The 22,179-nt window shown below is 38.6% G+C and overlaps 2 protein-coding genes across 11 annotated transcripts in view; one reads left to right on the top strand and one right to left on the bottom strand.

Moving 5' to 3' along the window:
* Positions 1 to 17,196, bottom strand: part of LOC125389362 (heat shock factor protein 3-like) — a 113,395-nt gene extending 96,199 nt beyond the window's left edge. Inside the window, exons 1-2 of the mRNA XM_085684416.2 lie at positions 17,115 to 17,196; positions 6,382 to 6,469 (exon numbers count right to left, since the gene is read on the bottom strand). Of these exons, the coding sequence (XP_085540542.1) occupies positions 6,382 to 6,469; positions 17,115 to 17,191 (165 nt within the window). The 5' untranslated portion in view covers positions 17,192 to 17,196. The remainder of the gene's footprint in view (positions 1 to 6,381; positions 6,470 to 17,114) is intronic.
* Heph (hephaestin) overlaps positions 14,576 to 22,179 on the top strand; it is an 87,184-nt gene continuing 79,580 nt past the window's right edge. For 2 of the 10 annotated variants that reach the window (XM_085684413.2, XM_085684412.2), the window contains exons 1-4: positions 14,576 to 14,735; positions 16,632 to 16,750; positions 17,154 to 17,277; positions 21,845 to 22,048. In XM_085684413.2, coding sequence (XP_085540539.2) covers positions 16,720 to 16,750; positions 17,154 to 17,277; positions 21,845 to 22,048 — 359 coding nt within the window. In that variant the 5' untranslated portion in view covers positions 14,576 to 14,735; positions 16,632 to 16,719. Of the gene's footprint in view, positions 14,736 to 15,453; positions 15,702 to 16,631; positions 16,751 to 17,153; positions 17,278 to 18,722; positions 18,922 to 21,543; positions 21,633 to 21,844; positions 22,049 to 22,179 lie in introns of those variants that run through there. The other 8 variants (XM_085684411.2, XM_085684410.2, XM_048417780.3 and 5 more) reach the window with 8 other exon arrangements.

Below are 22,179 nucleotides of genomic sequence, written 5' to 3'. Positions count from 1 at the left end.
ATCATTCAGAATAAGCTCAAACTGAAGTGTTAACTTTAAGCCAAAGCCACCTGCATCAGATATAGATCATAGATACAAACATTTCCATTTAGAGGGTGCTATAACTGTGACTTTTCCTTAAACCCCCAGAACCGACATCAATGGACCAACAAGGTTGGGCTGATGCTGGGACTTTTTTTTTTTTTGGAGATATGAAACTTGAGCATCTACTAATGACTCTGCTGGTCAATACTCTAGGTAATTCATTCTGCGTTCCTCAAATTCCAAACCATTAATGATATGGTGTCTTATGGAAACCCTGATTCCTCACCAGAGTCACAAACTACCAGACCAAAATCAGTAGAGGCAGTATTGCCTTCAATGTTCCACTAAAGTCAAAATAAATTAAATGCCATCATCTGTCCAAACCTAAACTATACATCTTGTAACATCAGTTTTATCTAATATAAAAGATTTTCTAGTAGACTGACTTCAGCCTCCACAAGAAATATGAATTATCAAACTTGAGGAGATAGATTTCTTTCCAATATACACTTCCTCTTGACAGTCCTGCCAGTATACAGTCAAAATTTCATCTAGTGGTTTCTTGTTGGCATTCTTTTTGGCTTTCTCTTCCCAAACGACATTTTATTCCTATTATTCATTGTCATTCCTGGACTGACTGTCATGCACGCTGATAGCAGTGTTTGAAATTAAATTCCTGCATCTTAGCTATCCACTTTTTCAAAGAGAAAAATGATACAGAGGTAACAACTCACAAAACTTATCCTCCAGACACATTCAGCTATACAAACACTCATTCACATATTGTATATACTTGCACAATGCATTCTTTCTCTAAATTAAGCATGTGAAAAATTGTAATTCTGACATGCCATTTAGACTAAAAGCATAAAAATGTAGTGGTCAGAAGGATCAGGGAGTTTGCTAGGAGATTGTTTCTCCTAGTAATGTCAAAAGCTACCTTACAAAGTCTCACCAAAGTGGGTGGGGAAAAGATTACATGTCAAGAGATTTTTTATAGTCAGTTAGTTTTAGGAAGTCTAGGGACAGAATGATTTTTTTATGTTGTTCTACATATAACACAGTACCCAAAATAATTATGAAAATCATTATTGAGAACATATAACACAATAACATTGAATCACAGTGCATATTTGCTAATAAAATAAGTAGAAAACCCTTATGTTCATTTTAATGAGTTTTAAGTGAAGCTCCACGATGCAAAAGATAAAAGTTTAAGCTTAAAGGCAGAGTTAAAATAATACCTTTAAAAAAATTAAGGTTAAACAGCAGAGTGTGAGATATACTTGCAGATGGATATTTTTCTTCATTTTAGGCCAAAGTTGTCTTATTGTTTGTTTTTCTTATTCATTTTATAATGGAGCTAAACTATATTCAAAATGCTTGCTTATTTGTTTAAAAGGAAAAGAAAAAAGAGAAAAGTATTAACTTAGTAGTCGTTGAATTTCTGAGTTCCTCAACTTGCGTAGACATCACTGGGCTGTATCATATTTCCTGAATTAGTCATCAAATATAGAAATTAATCGGGCAGTGGCCCCTTAAGCATCCCTAGAGACTGCCTCTTAGTACACTTTATTACATGTCCTTATAACAGTCCAAAGACAGATACACATAACAACTGGATTCTAAATGTACTTATTTGGGTTTTGAATAGTCATGGAACCCCTTCATCAAAGCATCATCTGGTGAGGGCTGCGGTGAAAGCTGACTGATTAAGAGCACAGCACACCGCTCTTGAGGAGAACCCACATTTCATTCCCAGCACTTAAAACGGGCAGCGTATACCACCTGGAAATCCATTCGCTGCCAGCTCTGTCACCTTCTGGCCTCTGTGGGCACTGTACTCACTTGGCACAAATTCAAGCTCAGATATACATATAATTCAAAAATAAAATCTTTTAAAAATAAAAATTAAATAGACACACATTATCTGGTGGGAATTCTCCCAGAAAAAAAAAAAAGTTTGTACTCCCACCAGCAATGGAAGAGTGTTTCCCCTTGCTCCACAACCTCACCAAAATGTGCTGTCACTTCTGTTTTGATCTTAGCTGTTCTGATAGATACGAGATGAAATCTCAAAGTCCCTTTGATTTGAATTTTCTTGGTGGCTAAGGATGTCAAACAATTCTTTAAGTGTTTCTCACCCATTTGAGATACCTCTGTTGAAAATTCTGTTTTTAACTCTGTACCAACATTTTTAAGTTGGATTATTTGTGGGGTTTTTTTGACGTCTAGTTTCTTGAGTTATTTGTATATTTTGGAAATTAGCCCTCCATTAGATGTGGAATTGGTGAAAATCTTTTCCCATTCTATAGGTTGTCATTTTGTCCCTTTGACGGGGCAGACAATTTTCAATTTTATGAGGTCCCATCTATTAGTTGTTGATCTTAGTGCCTATGCTATTGGTGTTTTGTTCAGAAAGTCTTCTCCTGTGCCAATGCTTTCAAGGTTATTTCCCACTTTCTCTTCTATTAGGTTCAGTGTATCTCGTTTTATGTAGAGGTCTTTAATTCACTTAGACTTGCGTTTTGTGCAGGGTGATAAATATGGATCTATTTGCATTCTTCTACATGCAGAATCCAGTTAGTCCAGCACTGTTTGTTAAAGATGCTTTCTTTTAACCATTTTATGTATCTGACTTCTTTATAAAAATCAGGTGTCTAAGTCGTTCAGTTTTCATGAACCAGCAACAGTCACCTAAAATTTCAATTCTAGACCTATCATAATTCCTTGAAGTCAAGGCCAGCAGAGTGGGCTAGAGAGGCCGGTTCTTCCTTCTGGCTGTGATGAACATCACCAGAGATGATGCTATTTGGATTCCTGAGTGTTTCTTTCCGGGAAAATTTTACATAGGGTTCCAGTTTCATGAGATTGTGCACATCTACACTTCTATTGGATCTCTAAACTTTAGGAATTCTGTCATTACCTAGAAGGGGGCAGTCTTCTAAGACTCCCTTCTTCTGAGCCTTCCCTTCTGGGAGGAGGAACTTCCCAAGTACATTGAAAAATAACTTCCTTACTTTAGCAAGAGGAAGAGTTTGAGTTGTCCATTTCTAGAGGTAACCTTTTCGAGAAGTCCATACAAGTGAGCTTTCACCTCACTGTCACAACCTCTGGAAATTGAAATAAAGCAATCAACTATCCATTTCTGTCCCTGGCTGGGGAGCTGCCCTCTTCAGCAGTCATCTCAGCAAGGGATGCTGGTTCTTCAAGGATAGGACTTTGAAGCTCATGTTGTGATCTCACCCACTCCTTCAGCCATTTGAGTAAAAATGTATAAACTAGAAATCTTCAGGAATTATTTTTTTCTTCAAGAAAATATACTTCCCTTACCCCATCCTTATTTCCTTACTTTGTATCTTGACTGATAACAGGCCATTCAGTTTTTAGCACACTATTCAAAGCAATTACAACTTTGTCCTATCTTCCTAGAGCCTAAATCTACTTTGACATAAGTCAGCTAATCATGGAAGTGTGTCCAGGTTTCAAGTAACTTGAATATAAAAACTCTTTTTTTTCTTGCCAGAGTAATACAAAATTAAAATGGGGAAGATATTTAATATTTAATACTAAGCTTTAAAAAGAAATATGCTATCATTTTGTACCTTGATTCAAAGACTATGATGATAATACAAAAATACAGATGACCCTTGGATGGATATGTGTATATATATATATACACATCCTTAACATCAATTCAAAATGCATTAAAGACTTTAATGTAACACTTGAAACATTGAAACACCTAGAGGAAAAGATGAGTTTAAAAAAAGCTTATGAATACAAAATGAAATAATCACCAGAGTGAGGAGGCAGCCTACCAAACAGGAAACAGCCTTTGCTACTCATACATTAGAGAAGGGATTAGTACCTAGAACACATATAAAGAACTGCTTAATTTTAAGATAAAAATCCAATCAATAAATTTGGTAATGAGCCAACTGAACAGTTCTCAAAAGAAGTGCAAATGACAAATAAACAGTTGAAAAACGTTTTTCAGCATCCTCAGCTATTAAAAAGCTGAAAATTAAAACTCTTGGATTCCAACTGACCCCAGCCAGAATGACTACCATCAAATTATTGTTTTTTTCTCCACAAGTTGATGGTAAGACCCCCTTGCTGAAGACAACACCCACAGAACTCTTTAAATATGGAGAAGTTGAGCTGATGCCTGACTAGAGCCTTCAACTCTGCTGACTTGTGTTCATGGCCCTGGAAAGTACTGTGCATGCTACCAAAACAGAAAGGTAAATTTCAACCCAGCTATAAACTCTTTGATTTACAAAGGTGATGTCCCCTGCAAGATGTGCTGGTGCAATAGTAACACAAAGCTTGTGGGAATAATCAACCACTGTCTGATTAGACTTAAGACATACTCTATGAAATGATACTGCCTGGGTGGCCAAAAACCTTAGACTAGATATGTTAGGGACCTAGGAGAAAATCAACCAGTATTGTTCTTCTAAAGGAACATAGCAACTAAATCACTCCTAATATAGTAGACCTGCTATACCTATAAATCAATTGCTTTCTTAGCCATCATCAGAGAAGCTTCCTCCTAAAGTAGATGGGAACAAATACAGATATACTCAGCTAAAGAATGTGTGAGATGCCTTGGAATACTAAGTCCCATATAAGATGTCTCCACTAAATCCCTCCCTTTAGGGTTTAAGGAACTCTACAGAAGAGAAGGTGGAAATATTGTAAAAGCCAGTAGAGATGCACAATACCAAGGAAACAGTATCTTCTAGACACAACAGGACTGACACACATATGAACTCACAAAGACTGTGTCAACATACATAGGACCTGTACCAGTCCAAACTAGACAAGAGTCCAAGTGCTGAGGTGGAAAAGTAAACTAAAGTCTCCTTTCTTAACCAAGACATTATCTCCAATTGACAACTGCTCAAAAAGGAAAAATTAGTTTCTCCAAGGGAGTCTCACTGGGTATACAAACCATACTTAAGGGTGAGCCCCATTCCAAACAGTAGATAGCCAACATGAAATTATTTCAAAATCATTTTTGGAGACTTTTTGTCTCATATTGCTTTGTTTGGGCACATTGTATGTTTGTGTTTATTTGTGCATGCGTATATATTTCTCAGGTTATTTTTTGCTTCATTTTTGGTTTCAGTTATTTATTTTGCTTCATTCTTGTTTTGGATTTTGCCTGTTTTTTTTTTATTTTGAGATACAAAGAATGCTTTAAGTTGGAAGAACAGAGAAGTGGGGAGGATCTGAGAAGACATAAGGGAAGGGAAACAGTGATCAGAACATATTGTTTGAAAAAGCAGGACCCTTACATAATATACATGGAGAAAAGCTGGTGTACCCATTATCACGTTATTATTAGGTTAACATATAGAAGATCATAAATTTGATCCACAGCCCTACAAGTTTTATTTAAAAGAACTGTTAGTCAAGCTATGCAAGTTTTACTTCTGATGTTCACTTGTATTTACTAGAAAGTTTCTAGGTATTAAAACATGTTCCCAGGACACAACTTCCTGAACATAATACCAGTAGCACAGGCACTAAGATTAACAATTAATAAACTATTCTAGAAATTGAAAACTTTCTGGAAAGCAAGAGACACTGTCAATAGAACATTACTGTTGGGAATGCAAACTTGTTCAGGCACTTTAAAAGTCAGTAGGGCAGCTTTTCAGAAAGCTGGGATTTAATCTACCTCAAAATCAAGCTATACTGCTCTTGGGCATATACACAAAGGTTGCTCAATCATACCACAAGGACGCTTGCTCAGCTATGTTCATAGAAGCTTTATTCGTAGTAACTAGAAGCTGGAAACAACCTAGATGCCGCAAAACTGAAGAATGGATAAAGAAAATGTGGTGCATTCACACAATGAACTATTACTCAGCTGTTAAAAACAATGGTATCATGAAATTTGCAAGCAAATGAAAAGAACTCAAAAAAACTAATCCTGAGTGAGGTAACCCAGACCGAGGAAGACAGATATGGTTTGTATTTACTCATAAGTGGATAGTAGATGTAAAATAAAGGATAACTATGTTATAGTCTACAAACCCACAGAGACTGGGTAACAGGGAGGGTTCATGGGTGGGGATACCAAGATCTCCCTGGGAAAGGGAAGTGGAGATTTCATGGGTAGATTTGGGGCTGGTGGAGATAGGATTAGATTGCGAGGAGGGACAAAGGGGGAGAGCACTATGAGGGACTATTGGAGAGGTGGGGGAGCACATTGGGGGTCAGGTAAAAACCTGGTAAAGGGTATCTCTCAGGAGGATGCAAGGAGGCTCCCAGCTTAGACTCTCAGCAGTAGCAGACATATAGCTTGTACTGGCTATCTCCTGTGAACAGATTGGTACTTACCCCAGTTGCTATCAGTGAGGCATCATTCAGCGATTGATGGAGACAGGTGCAGAACCACAGCCAAACATTAGGTGGGGTTTGCAGAATCCTGCAGAAGTGAAAGAGAGGAGATTGTGGGAGCAAGAGGAGGCAAAAATACCACATGAAAGCTCAGAGTCAACTAGCCTGTGCTCATGTGATCTCACGAGACTGACCAAAGGCTAGGGATGCTGAATGGGACTGACCTAGGCTTTTTGCATAAATATTACAGTTGTGTGGCTTGGTCCTCTTTAGGGAGTCCTGCTGGTAGGAACAGGGGCTGTCTGTGAATTTTTTTGCAGGTTTGAGGGACCTCCCACTGTTCATGCAGGGGCACGTTGCCCATTCTTGATGCATGGTGAGGTACTTTGTTATGGAATATTCTTTTACACTGTGTGAAGATGTGTCACTGTGATTGGTTTAATATAAAAGTAAACAGCCAATAGCTAGGCAGGAGGTATAGGTGGGACTTCTGAATAGTGAGAGCTCTGGGAAGATTAAAGGCAGATATCCCCGCAAGACTCAGAATTACCAGGATGGCATAATGATGAGAAGGTACTGAGTGTGTGGAAGAACATAGATTAAAAAAAAATATGGCGGCTTAAGTTATAAGAACTAGTTGGAAACTAAGCGAAGGCCTAGTTTTCATAGTTAACAATAAGTCTCTGTATCATATTTTGTTAGCTGGTGGCTCAGAAAGAAAAGTCTGTCTACAGAGCTTAGTCTTGCTGTAGTTTGATATGCCATGCTTTTTTGATACTCATGGGAGATCTGCTCTTTCCTAAGTAGAAATGGAAAAGGAGTGGATTGAGGGTGGGAACAGAGAAGGTATGGTAGGGGGACTTGGAGAAGGGAAGGAGCTGCAGCCTGGCTGTAAAATAAGTAAATAGCGTACATACATACATACATACATAGATACATACATTCATAAATTTATTTAAGAAAAGGTGTTTCATGTATTTGCTTATATAATCATCACAATAACCTTCAGAGACAGTCACTAGCATTATCCCCTTTTAATAGAGGAGGAAATTGAACTAAAATAAATTCTAAAGTACCAGCCTAAAGTCCACACCTAGGAAATGGAACAAAATGGAGGAGAATTGAAACATTCAATTCTCGGTTGTCTTTCTCTAGAGTCTTACCACTTAATCAGGTTATACCTTTGGCTAAGGGTAAGAGGGAGGGCTCTCTGTCTTCTGAGGGCTAGAGGCTAATTCCTCCATCTTTAAAGCTTGCAGTAGTGGACTGGATTCTAACAATTCCTCATTTTGATTTTTTCTTCTGTTTTCTTTCTTATGTTAATGGGTCTGTCAGATATCATTTGGCCCACCAGATAAATCCAGGATCGTTTCCCTGTTTTAAGGCCAAGTGATTAGAAACCAGGTGATTAGGTGATTCATTTCATCTTTGATTTTAATTAACTTTTGTCATGTAATATCCTCATTTATAAATTTCAGGGAATGAGTGCAAACTCTTTTCGGGGAGGCGCCGTTCCATTTACGTTCCTTTCCATGTAAAGAGTAATCATTTGTTAAAGAATTAATAGAGATAAATTCAACTCATTTGAAAAGTATAGCTGAAAAGAAACCCAGTTTCTACTGCATAGGCTATAACCACAGATTTTGTTGTGTTTAGTATCTTGGAAAGCAGCTTGCATTTATTCTAAATATTGTCCATGTGAACATATTAGTGTTTGTTTGTGTAAATGCGGACTCATGTGTGGAGGTCAGAGGACAATTTCTGGTATGGGGTCCTCACCTTTCACCTTGTTTGAGGTGGTATGTCTTTTTTACTGATGCAAACACCAGCTTAACTGGCCTATAAGCTCTGGAGATTCTCTCAACTCTGACTATAATCTCTTCTCCTTATAACAGCACTAGGGTTATAAATGTGGGCCACCACATCACATTTGGAACCAAACTCATGCCCTGACACTTTTACAGCAAGTGTTTTACCCACTGATCCATCTTCCTAATTCCAATAGTTTCTTTCTTACTCATAGAAATGAAGGGAAGGAAACAAAAGTTGGTTCACATTCATTTTTCAGATATTCTTTTTAAAAATAAAAATAAAGAAACTGATTTATAAGACCTGAAAAATCTGAATAGTTCAAAATGTCAAGTTAAAGCTATTCTTCCTGGTACCGGGTCACAATGACAATAGTAAACCACTACTAAGAATATTTTGATTATAATATTTATAGAATAAAATTTTCTTAGACTCCCACATGGTGCATGGATATATACACATACATATATGGACATGTTTATTTAAGCATTCACGTTTTACTTTTGTCCCTTTCTATGTGACAAATGTTGTGCTCGTCTTTGTATAAACATTTTTTTCCATTTTATTTCAAAGCCTGTTGTTGTAGATGACAAAACAGATACTCAGAAAGTTCAGTGACCTCACTTAAATCACACATTTCAGGGAGAAGCAAACTTAAAATTCAAGCAAGGTTTGCCTGTGCCCAGAAAGCACCACCAGGAAGAAAAGCTAGACAACAGAGGACGGTCAGAGGGTGGAGTTGGTCAACTGGTACCATTTTGAGAGCACTGGAGTCAGGTAGGTATTTTGAAAGAAAGACTGTGTCAAGAAGCTGGAAGGCTATATTCACACAAGCAGGCAAGGTCTGCAGCAAAGGGAATAGATGTTTGGCTGAGTTTTTGGAGAATTGCACATACATAAGATATCTGAAGGAAATACATTTAGGCCTGGACACCCACACACAAGAGAAGCAGGTATGGAACTCAAGCATCACACTACACATGGAGGTGAAATGGCAGGGTGGAGCTTTTAAGCAATAGTACTTTATGGCAACATTAGCATCACTTGGGAGGTCATTTGAAATATGATGGTTCCATGCCCCACCAAAGATGTCCTGATACAAAAGTTTGGTGTCTTAATAATTTTTCAAGGTATTCTGATAAATACTAGAGTTTGAGACCTGATTTTTTTCTATTTTCTTTTATTAGACATAATATTTTTACATCTTTGCTTGCTGCATGACAGCAATCCAATGCATGTCTTATACACGTAACAATAAATTAAGACAATAAACATTCCCATCTCTTCAAATGTTAATAATTTGTATATTTGATATATCTCTAAATTTATTATAGATTGCTCTAATTAAGATACCAAATGTTGCTACAGAAAGCCATGACTAGAATCCTTGCTATGGTTCAGTGGGATAAAGACAAATGTCCCCAATCTTGATGACCTGAGTTTGATCTTAGGGATCAACATAGTAGAAGGAAAGAACACACACACACACACACACACACACACACACACACACACACACACACACACACACAAAGAGATGGGGGAACAATAAAATAAAGCCATAGCTAATTTCTCACATCCATGTTATGGTACTGTTAGTACAACTTGTTTCTGCTCCATTCCACACTTGCTTATCCTTGCTTCTAGTGATTAGTTCTAAACTCTGTTCTTTTATGATCCTTGGTCTTTCTAACTCTGAACTACTTGTCTTTCTTACTATACAATGCTACACCTATTTTTAGTGCCTTTGTAGCCATCTCATCTTTGGAACTACTTCAGGGTGAAAGTCTGCAATCAAAAAATCCGGGAATATTGATCATGTTGATGAATAAATATAAGGAAAGGATGGGTTAGTGATACAGCTTAAAGCTTGAAGCCCATTAAGGATACTTTGGTTTTGTGCTTTTCATACCTGCTTTAAATGTCCTAAAGGTTTCTTATCGGTGTCCCAAGGTTAGCCATATTGCTTGAAAGGGGAGGCATATTATCCAAGTAGATTACTGGATTCCTAGTTGCAGGCACATATCTGAGTCTAAGGATACCAATGAAATTATCCAGGTTTATATCTCACAACAAAATATGAGAGCAAATACACATGTCTAAAAATAGAAAGAGAGATAGTTTATTAAAGAAAAGCTCTTTGAACAGTGGGGGTAGACAGAGTAAAAAGTTCAAAACTTCATGGACCATAATTCCTTTCATAGCAACTGCCTCTTCCATACTTGTATATATCATAGGATATTCTTGAGCATGTCTCATATGTTGTATGAAGGTGGGGAAGGCTTTTCGGTCTTCAAATGGCTTCTTTTATGTTAATCTCGAGGTAGTTTTCTTTTCAATTTGTATTGTCGTGTCATACACTTTGCTATGGCTATTACCTCTTTTCCTCCTCAAATTGCCTAGAACAGCTTGACTTTTATTTTTCACAGAGAGCGGGTATTTACTATGATTCTGTTTGTAGAAAGTATTTGGTGGTCAAAATTAATCTTAAAATCTGGAAACCTATAGAGGAAAAAAGATATCACCAACCTTACCCATATATGAACTTTACCAGTTACAACAATGACCATAATGACAAGACATACCCACTGGTACAATAGTAACACTAATGTTACAGGAGTAACCAGTTATTTTCTGATTTTATGTAAATCCAATTCTACAACATGAACACAAATTTGGCAAAACATTGGGGACCAAGTACTATGGCTAGACAGTTCATAAGCCCAAGAGGAGTGACTATAACTATTACTCTGTTAAATGAGCATACTATCAAACTGACTTGTAATGACCCATCATTACACCTATGGATTAATACATCTTCTCAACCCTCAAGTTGAGAAGTTACACGTAAAGCTTCTATTTGTAATAGATGGTGATTAATATGGAGACCCACAACTAGTCATGGTGCAGAAAATAGGAGAGTGTGGAATGCTTATCCCTAAACAACATTGACAGGATACCCCCTATTCCAAAGTTTCAGGGATCATTGTGGAAGTGGGGAAGAAAAATTGCAAGAAGAGGTGGAAGAAGACCATAAGAAAGCAGTGTTTTCTAGACAGTGCAAGACAGTTACACAAATGAATTCACAGAAGCCTAGACAGCTTGCACAAGACCTGTGCTGTTGGTGGAAGGGTTACTTGTTCATCCTGGCTAGCTTAGACCCAAAATAATCACACAGAAACTATACTATATTAATTAAATCACTGCTTGGCCCATTAGCTCTAGCTTCTTAATGTCTAACTCTTAAATCTTAATTTAACCCATCTCCATTAATCTGTATATCACCATGAGGTCGTGGCCTACCAGCAAAGTTTCAGCATGTCTATCTCTGGTGGAGGATCCATGGCATCTTCCTCTCCACCTTCCTTCTCCCAGCATTCAGTACAGCTTTCCCCACCTACCTAAATTCTGCCCTATCAATAGACCAAAGGCAGTTTTTTAATTAATTAACCAATAAAAGTAACACATAGACAGAGGGACCTCCCACACCACTGTGCAATATCAAGCAGGCAAAAGTTTAATTGGGGAAAGGACGTGGGTGTGACATTCCACCATACCTAAGAAGCTATTGCCAATTGATTGCTGATAGAAGAGGTTCAGTTGCTAGTGTTGATTACCATTCAATGGAAGGCATACATGCAGGCATATATGGGCAGCACAAATTGGACTTGGTGAGTTTAATAAAACAAGAAGATAGAGTTGAGTGAGCTGGGAAGAGTGTATGGATCTGGGAGGAGTAAAGAAAGGGAATGAATATGATTAAATACATTGTATGAAATTCTCAAATAATAGATAAAAGTAAAAAAAATAAATGTATATATGATGATCTTAAAAAATATGAAAGTCGCCCCCATGTTTGCCCTTTTGTCTGCAGGGTCCTTGGACTACCAGGCGTCCCTGTTTCTGTGCTAAGGAGTTCCATCCAGATGGAACCTTTATTCGGTGATGGATGGAGATAGAGATAGAGACCCACATTGGCTCACTGCACTGAGCTCCCAAGGTCCAAATGAGAAGCAGAAGGAGGGAGAAAATGAGCAAGGAAGTCAGGACCGCAAGGGGTGTGTCTGCTCATGGAGACTGTGAGACTGATCTAATGGGAGCTCACCAAGGCCAGCTGGACTGGGACTGATGGATCATGTGATCAAACCGGACTCTCTGAACGTAACTGAGGGCTGACTGAGAAGCCAAGGACAATGGCACTGGGTTTTGATTCTACTGCATAGACTGGCTTTGTGGGAGCCTAGTCTGTTTGGATGCTCACCTTCCTAGACCTGGATGGAGGGGGGAGGACCTTGAACTTCCCACAGGGCAGGGAACCCTGACTGCTCTTAGGATTGGAGAAGGAGGCAGAGAGGGAGTGTGGGAGTGGGAGGGAAATGGGAGGAGGTTAGGAGGTGGACATTTTAAATAAATAAATAAATTAATTAATTAATGGAAAAGACAAATTAAACGAAAGATATTTAAACTTGAAGGATCATTTCTACTGTCTCAAAATCTGAGGGGAATTAATATTTTTCTTATTATAATAAAGAAATAGGGAAATAAAACTATGAAAGTCTAGTTATTTTCTAAATGTTATTGGTAAAAGTTCCCCAGAGGTAAAATGATATGTTAAGGATCATTGTGGGTTCTTCAGAAACATAACTAGAATATAAAGCAGGAATTGTTGAAGCATACTTCCTTTATTTGTGACTTACTGTTCTATTGCTGTGAAAAGACTCCATGACCAAGGAAACTTACTTAAGAACGTATTTAACTAGGGTCTTACTTATAGTTTCAGAAGGTTAGTCCATGATCATCAGGGCAGGAAATAGACAGACATGGCTTTGTAGTAGTGGTTGAGAGCTTTACATCCTGACATGCTGATTCATAAGCAGCAGGTAGAGAGGTAGAGAGAGAGAGAGAAAGAGAGAGAGAGAGAGAGAGAGAGAGAGAGAGAGAGAGAGAGAGAGAGCCTGGCTGCTATGGGCTTTTGAAACCTCAAAACACAGCCCCAGAGACACACCTCCTCCAACAAGGCCATGCCTCCTAATCCTTCCTAAACTGTCCACAAACTGATGACTGAGCATTTAAATATATGAGCCTAGGGGGACAGTTCTCATTCAAATCACCACAATTTACCATATTTCATACCATTTGTATTAATAAGAAAGTTATTATTTAGTCTCATATACCTAATATATGTCATATAGGCGGACATAGAACTCAATATGAAATCAAAGATGACCTTTAACTTCTGATCGTCCTTCTTCTGTGTCCTGCTGGTATTACAGACATTTTCCACCAACCCAGGTTTCCTATGGTGCTACTGATTGATCACAGGGCTTTGTGCATATTTTTCAAGCTGTTACCCACTAAGATACATCACCAGCCCTAGTTTTATACCTTTAATAAAATTAAGGCAACCATCATTTCTGTCATTAGACTATGTGCCAGTCACCACGTTCACATATATAATTTTATTTCCCTCCTCATAATAGCCCTATGAAACAAAGATAATACATATTTCACAAAGGGTAAAACTTACATTTGAGAAGATTAAAATACTTTTCCATGTTTGCATTATCTGGAAATGGCAAAATTGCAATTTCTATCAAGGACGCTAGACTCAAATTCCATGTTAATGTTCATATATTTAAAAAAAGAAAGAAAGAAAAAGAAAAGAATAAAGCTCCATAGCTCATAGCCCAAATCTTGTCTGTTGCTTTTTTATTTTATATTTTTTCTGTTCAAATATAGATGAGTTATAACTATAGTTTTAAAAGTTGTATCACAAAGAGACTATCTACTCTTGAAAAATAAAATATATACCAAGTGACACTTTACATTAAAGCTTGCCAACCTGTGGTCTATAGGCAACCACTAAAAAATGTTTTAAATGACTCCCAGGAGAAAGCACCAGAAACATGCAAGATCTTTGTAAGACATGTTCGCCTCTTACACTCTCAGTGAAATCGGTAAAAAAAAAATAATACAAGCCCGGAAATCTCGCCTTGCTTGCCTTCCGTAGTCTTTACTGTGTTGACTGAAGGGCATCTATAATGACCTGCTTCTTGTTGTGTTTCATGAGTCAGAGCGCAGACCTTATTCCTTCCCCTCCCTTCCCTGTCATAAATGCCTTAGAGCCTGGACTTGGAGCCCAGGTTAATGGGTTTGGTCCCCACCTTCCCCCTCTAGCTTCAAGGTCCACATGTATGTCAGGCAGGTAATCATAGGTGCTGCTTTGAACCAGTCCAGCTGCTGTTGACCGCTGCGTGTCTCTGAGGTAGCTGAGTCTGGCGGCTCCTCCCTTCTCTTTGCTGTTACTTCCACTTCCCTTGGCTTACGCTGCAATTTGCAGGGCAGCTCCTCAGTGGCTGAGTATACTTAAAACCTCTAGTTGTTTATGACTCAGACTTTGCCCTACCAGCTCAGTGGGACTTTCGGTCTTATGAGAGTTCTCTTTCGTGGCCCCTACTCCAGGTGTTCCAGGTTCGGGGCAAGGAAGCATATACAGCCGGCGTGAAGAAGACAGCTGCTCTCCGTGGCGATCTCCTCATCACAAAGTAAGGACACCAGATAGTCGACTGCCATCTTACCAACACCCATCCTGGGGCTGGGGAGTCTGGTGGGTAGAAATAGCCCCTCCTAACAAGACAAGGTATTCAGCTTCATGATGTTCTCTTCATTCATTCTTTCCTTACGTTTCTTTCTCAACTGCTCTTGAACACTGAGAATACACCGTCATAGATTCCTAGATTTGTAATTTTACAAAGATAAATGGGTTCATGTCTACTTTAAGGCCCTAATCACACAAATGGAAAGAGGCCCAGTGAAGTAAAGGCCAAATTCTCTCAACTAGTTTTTGTTTCCAAGCCAGAAAAGCCAGGACATAGGTTCTGTTGAGTCCTGTGACTTTTCACTGCCTTTTCTTTGCAGAAGGAGCACAAATGGTGTTTGGCTCAAAAAAAAAAAATCCAGACGACAGTTTAATTTTTAAGAGAGCATTGTGGCATTACTATTGTCACTATCATTATCAGCATTTCTACCAGCGAGTTATACCCCCTGTCGTCCTGTTTCTTAACCCAGGCAGTTGGAATCTGCCTGCAGGCTTTGGCTGGCCACACTGAAGATGCGTTTTGAACCCAGTTCAGCAAAGCCTTCTAGCAAGCTACACCTCCTTGTAATTCCTCCGGAGATCCTCGCCAGGATTTGGAAAACACCCGGATGTTGTCAAAGAACCACCCCGGGTTTTGTACCAGACCGGCGGGAACAGGACATTCCAGTAGTTTAGTTTGTGGAAAAGAGGGCACCCAGCATTGTCCCCTCCCCCTTTCACTCACCCCAGTCAGTAATCCTCGCCAGACAGGAGTCCTAGATTTAATTCATGGGAAGCGCTTTGTAGCCGTGTTTACTAAGTAAACAGGGCTGGCAGGCTCAGGCTGGGGTCTGCAGTTCAGCACTGATGGGCCGCTGACATGAATTTGGAAGGAAGGAGGGAAGAAAGGAAGGAAGGGTTTTCCCTAACAAAGGTAAGATTCTTTCTCTTTTGAAACAGCCTCACTTGCCTTCCTTTGCAAAATGCTTATCCAGTTGGCTTTAGAAGAGTCCAGAGTCACTGGGAAAGAAAGTAGGTGGACCGAGAGTTGGAGGAAGTTTAGTTAGGTGCACAGGGAAGTAAGAGGAGACAATAGACTGCCTTCCTTTTGTTCCTCTAGTCAAAATGGCCAGAATCTTACTGATTCCACTGTTTCTGGGACAATCTTGAAGTCTTTGAGAATAATTCATTTTGCTGTCTAAACAGCCTGTTCATCTTCTGTCTCTCAGGTTGGGACGTTTCATTGAGATCATGGACTGTAAGTTCCATGAATTTAAGGTTACAACCCTTAAAAAACAACTATGCTTAACTTTCATATTTTTCAGACAAGATAGGCACAGATAGATAGAGTCACACTCCAAGTGTGATTTGAGTAATTGAGTCACACTAAGAAAGTGAACTATTTTAAGAATCATTTAAAAAGTAAGTAATGCTCAATGAACAAAATTTATTAGGCGTGGATTCGAATTCTGACCTTCCTGGTAACTGGCTGCATGATTTTGAACCAACCATTTCACCACTGTGGTCTCAGTTTTCTAAGTATCTCAGAGACACAGACATATAAAAATGGTTTCTAAAAGCTTGGTAGATATGTAAGTATAGTTTATTCAGTACTGAGTATCTGCTTTATTATTTGCATATGCTATACAAACAATCTGTATACTGCCTCGGATATTTATCATTTGTTTGAGTCTCAAACCAAACCAGTCCTGTGAAATAATTGAAATAATCAGAATCCCCATTTTGAGGATGAGAAAGCAGAGGCTCACAGAAGTGAAAATAATTTGCTGAATTTTAACTCATACAGGCAAGAGACAGAATTTGATTGAGGGTCATTAATGCCACTTTTTTTTTCTATCAACAGAGTGATAAAACGTTAAGAAATCAGGGAGCCAAAAGGAGAATCTTGACAGGCGAATCTTAGGAAGGCTGCTCAGAGACTGGAGGAATGGATGGCTGAAGATAGCTCCAAATTCCTATTCAGTTGAGTGGCTTCTTAAAATTTAGGCTGAACCTTTTAAACCCAGTCTAGTTAACTAAGACAAGACTACAGGGAGAGAAAAAAAAGCATTATCACAGTAAAGAAGCAACTTGCAAATTCTAGGGAAAACCTTGATGCAAATTGCCAGGGTTGATAAGGTCTAGGCCAGGGGACCATGGTAACTGAGAGGAAGGAGAGGCTTCACTTTCTACTCTGGTTGAAGCGAGATTTCCGTGTACATCAATTAAATTATACTGAATTCCAAGTAGCCCAGAAAGTGCCCTTAGCTTTTTCCTCTGAATGGCTCCTACTTTCTTTCTTCTTGAAGAGACTTCCTCTTTGCTTTTACCCGGCCCTCATGCTCACCTTATCCATCTCATTTCTTGTTTTCCTTTTTCCACACAGGTTTGGCTTTTCTCTGCAGGCCCAGCATCAAGAAACATGCCACAGACCTGATGAAAAGTTTCCACGGAGATTTCATGTCTTTCATCTCATTTGGTCTTCATAAGAAACCACTGAGAGGCCCAAGGTATAGATTTTCACTATTTAAGAAACAAGGATCTTAGGCTCGGGAAGCTGCAATAGCTTTTCAGTGTCACATAATGAATAAACAGTGAATACGGAAGTGATTCTCTCTCTCTCTCTCTGTCTCTCTCCCTCTCTCTCTTTTTATTGGTGCTTGGATACTTTCCACATTTATCATGAAATGTCCAAAGTAAGTTTATAGGTTCTTCCTTTCCTCTGCCCTTAAAGTATATGATAAAAACCAAAGTAAACAACGTAAATGACAACAGCCATGCCAAACTCAGTCTCAAGGCAGAAAGATAGGAAGTCAGTAATTTAAAGTTAGAGAGACTAGTCCTTACAAGATGCTTGATAAGTTCCAGATTCTATATCCACTTATCTTATTTAAACACAAAACACATAGCACTCAAAACTAAATTTATCTGATGCTAAATTCTGCTTACACACACACACACACACACACACACACACACACACACACACACACACAGAGAGAGAGAGAGAGAGAGAGAGAGAGAGAGAGAGAGAGAGAGAGAGAGAGACATGACAGACAGACAGACACAGAGACGGAGAAACGGAGCTAGAGACAGCAGGTTAACTTAGACTTTACCATATCGCCCAGCCTGGCTTTTGAACTCTTGATCTTCCTGCCTCACCCATCACCTCCACGAGTACTAGAATTATAGGTGTGTGTCACCATAACTGGCCCAAGGTCTAGTTCACATTAAATCAACTTTCTTCCGAGAAGAGAATGTCAGCTTGGAATGAGTGCATTTTATACTACTGTAAGAATGCTTCTGTACATTGAATGTGTTCCTGATGTGTACAATGTATATGTGTCTGTCATTATCCAAAAAATTATAAGGTTTGGGCCGGGAGTACTTTCCTTGCTTGTGAAATGACTTGGGTTTGATTCCCAGAACCCGAAAGAAAAAATAAGGAGACAAACCAACAAAATCAAAACAGGTAAAGCTTTGTGATAGTGATTGGTTATATGTTCAAATCTACTTCCTCAGTTTTAATGATAATAGCCACTATTTTTTTCTCATAACTAGCTTGTGTACATCAGCACTTATTTGCACTATATACAGGTATAAATTGTTATTATGTATTTAATCTTCACAACTCTGAGGCAGCAAATAGTATTAAAGATGAAAACTCTGGTGGCCCCAGGCTTTGTTTAAGAGGTGTGACGCCAAAGCCTCTGCGCTGCATAGAAAACATGGGAAGCAATCCATATCTTATAGGACTATGAGAAATAAGGTTGCAGATACGAAGAGCACATTGGTTCTATATTATCTAGACTGTGGGATCTTAGTCGCCATTTTCAAACTTGACTGCTTATTAATTCTGTGCTAATGGGCTGCACTATGCCTCTCCAGACATTTCTGAGACTATCAGGTGAGACTGCAATCATGGAACCCTTACCTGGAACTGTTTTCTCTCTAGGTAAATAAGCTGAAGGCACAGCTGCCTTGATGGTAACCCTTGAGGAGGAAGTTTGAACGAGGTCCAGGTTACAATCAGGCATCCATTGAACAAAGGCTTCTCCTTCCAGTGTGAGGGTCCTAAGGGATGGCTAACTGTATTTCCATGCATAGTATTGTATGTAGGCACATGTGACGGTACCTGTGTTCCATCAGGAAATGTGAGTATTGACATCATGTGAGAGAAACGAGTCTTTGAGAACTTTTTAAATGCCACATTCTTCATAGTTATGCAAATGTGTGTTCCATTAGATTATAACATTTCCGTAACTTCTACAATGTAAGTATTGTATAGTTTAGCTCTATGTCTTTCACTGTTTTATAGATAAGAAACTGGGGCTCAATAAGGCAAAGAAACTTGTCTGAAGTCACTGTTCAAGCTAGTGCTAGAAACTAGACTGGAGCAAACAGGTGGAAACGCCTATGCCTATTCCTCGTTCCTTCACTTTAGTAGTAGCTGCTCTACCCTGACTCCTGGACCTTCTGTACCTCATCTGCCAGTAGCTACACAGACACCTGTATTACTTTCCATCCACTCTCAAGGATTTTATAGTCCAATGTGGTAAATAAAGGCAATTTCTTAGGAAACAGCAAGGATGTATTAGCAAGCTAGCCAGGAGAGAGAAGGAAAAGCTAATAGTAAGAACTATCTCCTGTCTTCTAAACACTGATATTACTAAGGCTCTTTTAGGTAAATTTTCTGATTTATTCTCCAAGGCTGATAATAAATTCACTTTACTCATGAGTAAGCAAGATCATAGTTGTTAAATAATGATCAGGTTATATTATCAATTAGTGGGGCAGCCAGATTTCTGCAAGAAGTACCCCGCCAAACAGGCCTGTCTTTACATGTAGGGCTTTCTGCCAAACATAATATGGAGATTGGTGATTAATACTTACACAGTTGCTATATACTGAAAAACCTGAGAATTTAATTTTTTAAAAATCTTTAAGTTTGATTTTAATCAGAGTAAGTATCTGGGCCTACTTAGGATAATATCTGAGTCCTTCCTATCCATGTGAGAATCTAGCCATCTTTTTTAATTTTTTGTGGTACGAAGGCTTGAGTTAATTAATTAAACAGTTCATTAATTTTACGGAGTTTCTTCTTTGTATGTAGCCCAGGCTGGGCTCGAACATGTAATACTCGTGCCTCAATCTCCTGAGTGCTGAAATTAGTCATGCGCTACCACACCCAGTAGAGACTGAGTTTCTAGTTTGGGGTGATAATCCCTATTACTTTTACTTGAGTTGAATATTTAATGAAACAGTTTGTTTAAGGCACTCAACATGTTGTTTTGCGTTTAGTCATATCTTGGTGAAACATAGTTATTATCATTATTATGATTATCTCTCTTTTTCTAAAGTAAACATAGCCACATGAAATTGCATATTATAGGATGCATGCAGTTTTTCTAGACATAGCTGTGGCTGTGAGTATATGCATACTTCCGGTGCACATGCAAGTGAGTGTGCAAGTTTGTTTTCTGCCAGCGTCCTAGGTGGTGGAGTCATATTTCCTGGAGTTAAATCCCAACTCTAACATTTGTTAACTAAGGCGGCCTTGGACACATTACTTTATGTCTCTGTTCTCCAATTCCTCCACTATACCATGGGGGATAATGACATCCGCTTCATGGGTAGTTGTCAGGCATAAAGTATTTAATTTATGTTAGATGGTTAGAATGAGCACACAGTTGACACATGAGATACTTGCTGACTGTTGCTGGTATTCTGACGGTGATGCTGTCTCTATGTTGACAATCTGACTGTTTATGGATGTAAAATGTGCATCTGTGCTTTTAAGTAAAACCATGAGTGCAAATGTTAATGTGTGCTTATGTTTCTGGTTTTGGTCTATATTTGGTATGACTTAGAGCCTCCCTCCCTGGTTCAAAAGAATTCTAACCTTCTTGCTTAAAACGTTGAAGTAAGAAGCTGGAAGTCTGGGTATGGCAGTGACTCAGGATGGAACCTGTGAAATGAATTTATATACAGCATTGGGAACCAGCTGAGACTCTAAGATGTTCTAACTACTTCCCTCTGGCGTTTTCAGTTAGCTTTGTCCTATCTTTTTACCTTTTTAACACCCCAAATGAAACATATGAAAATGTCTATAAATCCTCTATTGCTCAGAATATTGTCGGAAATGGAACACATTTATATAAATTGAATACAGATAAAGAAACAGAACATGACTTTTCCCTTCGTAGTCACTGATGTTTGCTTTAAGGGTGAACATTATCTTCATTTGTTTTTATAGTGCTAGAGATGGAACTCAGGGACCAATGGACAGTATGCAAATAGTAAACATCTGAGCTCTTTTCTCACCTCCATCCTTACGTCTAGTAGCAAGGATTTGTTTGCTGTGATTTGCCCTTTACCTGATAAAATCAGATAGCATGTATGCTTTTTTGATTTGTTTCTTTCTTTAGAGTTGCATTTGCCACATCTGCCCATAGTTCTGTGCATAGTCATAGCTTGTTCATTATTACTGCCATTCTGAGTTCCATTGTGTAAGTAAAACGCAATTTACTCAGCCATTTTAATATTGATTGGCATTTTGGCAGTTCTCATTTTGGGTCTATGAATATTCCAGTAAATGTCTTTTGATGATTTCTCATGTGTTTCTAAATATAATTTATTGATTATGGGAAGTAGCAACTATGAGTCACTTTTTGCTTAAGGGAAAACAGGCAAAGGAAGAATTACTGACTTGATTAAGGTACCAAGTCAGTCAGTATAGTCTAATCATAATTCCGATGACTGTTTCCTGATTTAAGGGTCAGAGTACATTCTCGCGTCCACACTGCTGAAAGAACAGAATTGAGGTTTCTCTTCTGAAGGAAGCAAAGCATGATTAGTAGTACAGGTGAATTTTTAACTTTGTTCTCTAACAACCTATGTATCGAGGCCACTGAATATTTGTTGGACTGAAAGAAATCCAGTGAGGTTTAAAAAAGAACCCACGTGGGTTAATTGGGTTTTGTTTTTTTCAGTGATTTCATCTGTTCCTCGCCTCTACAGTTTCCCAGATACATGCAAAATTTCTTTGTCCTCTTTTATCTTTTTTTTTCATACCAGCAGATTCCATTCTCGGTTTCTCCAAGTACTGTGGGCCATGAATCCAGGCCATTTTCTGTGGACTTTACTGTTCATGAACCTTTTGTGGCTTCTACCAACTGATGGGGCCATTCGAGAATACTACCTGGCCATTGAAAATGTGACGTGGGACTATGCTCCCAAAGGAAGAAATGTCATCACAAACCAGCCTCTGAACAATGACATGTAGGTTTTATCTTATGTATTATTAGAAGTAGAGATAAAAGAGGATACTCTCAAGGTTGAGAGGTAGTCTTTTAAGGGTACTTTCTCAGGGTGTGATAACAGCCAGCTTCCAATCACTTTGGACCATACAT

This window comes from Myodes glareolus, chromosome X (genome assembly GCF_982192425.1).
Source record: "Myodes glareolus chromosome X, mMyoGla1.1, whole genome shotgun sequence".
Lineage (NCBI taxonomy): Eukaryota > Metazoa > Chordata > Mammalia > Rodentia > Cricetidae > Myodes > Myodes glareolus.
This window is presented reverse-complemented; position numbering and strand designations above follow the sequence as displayed.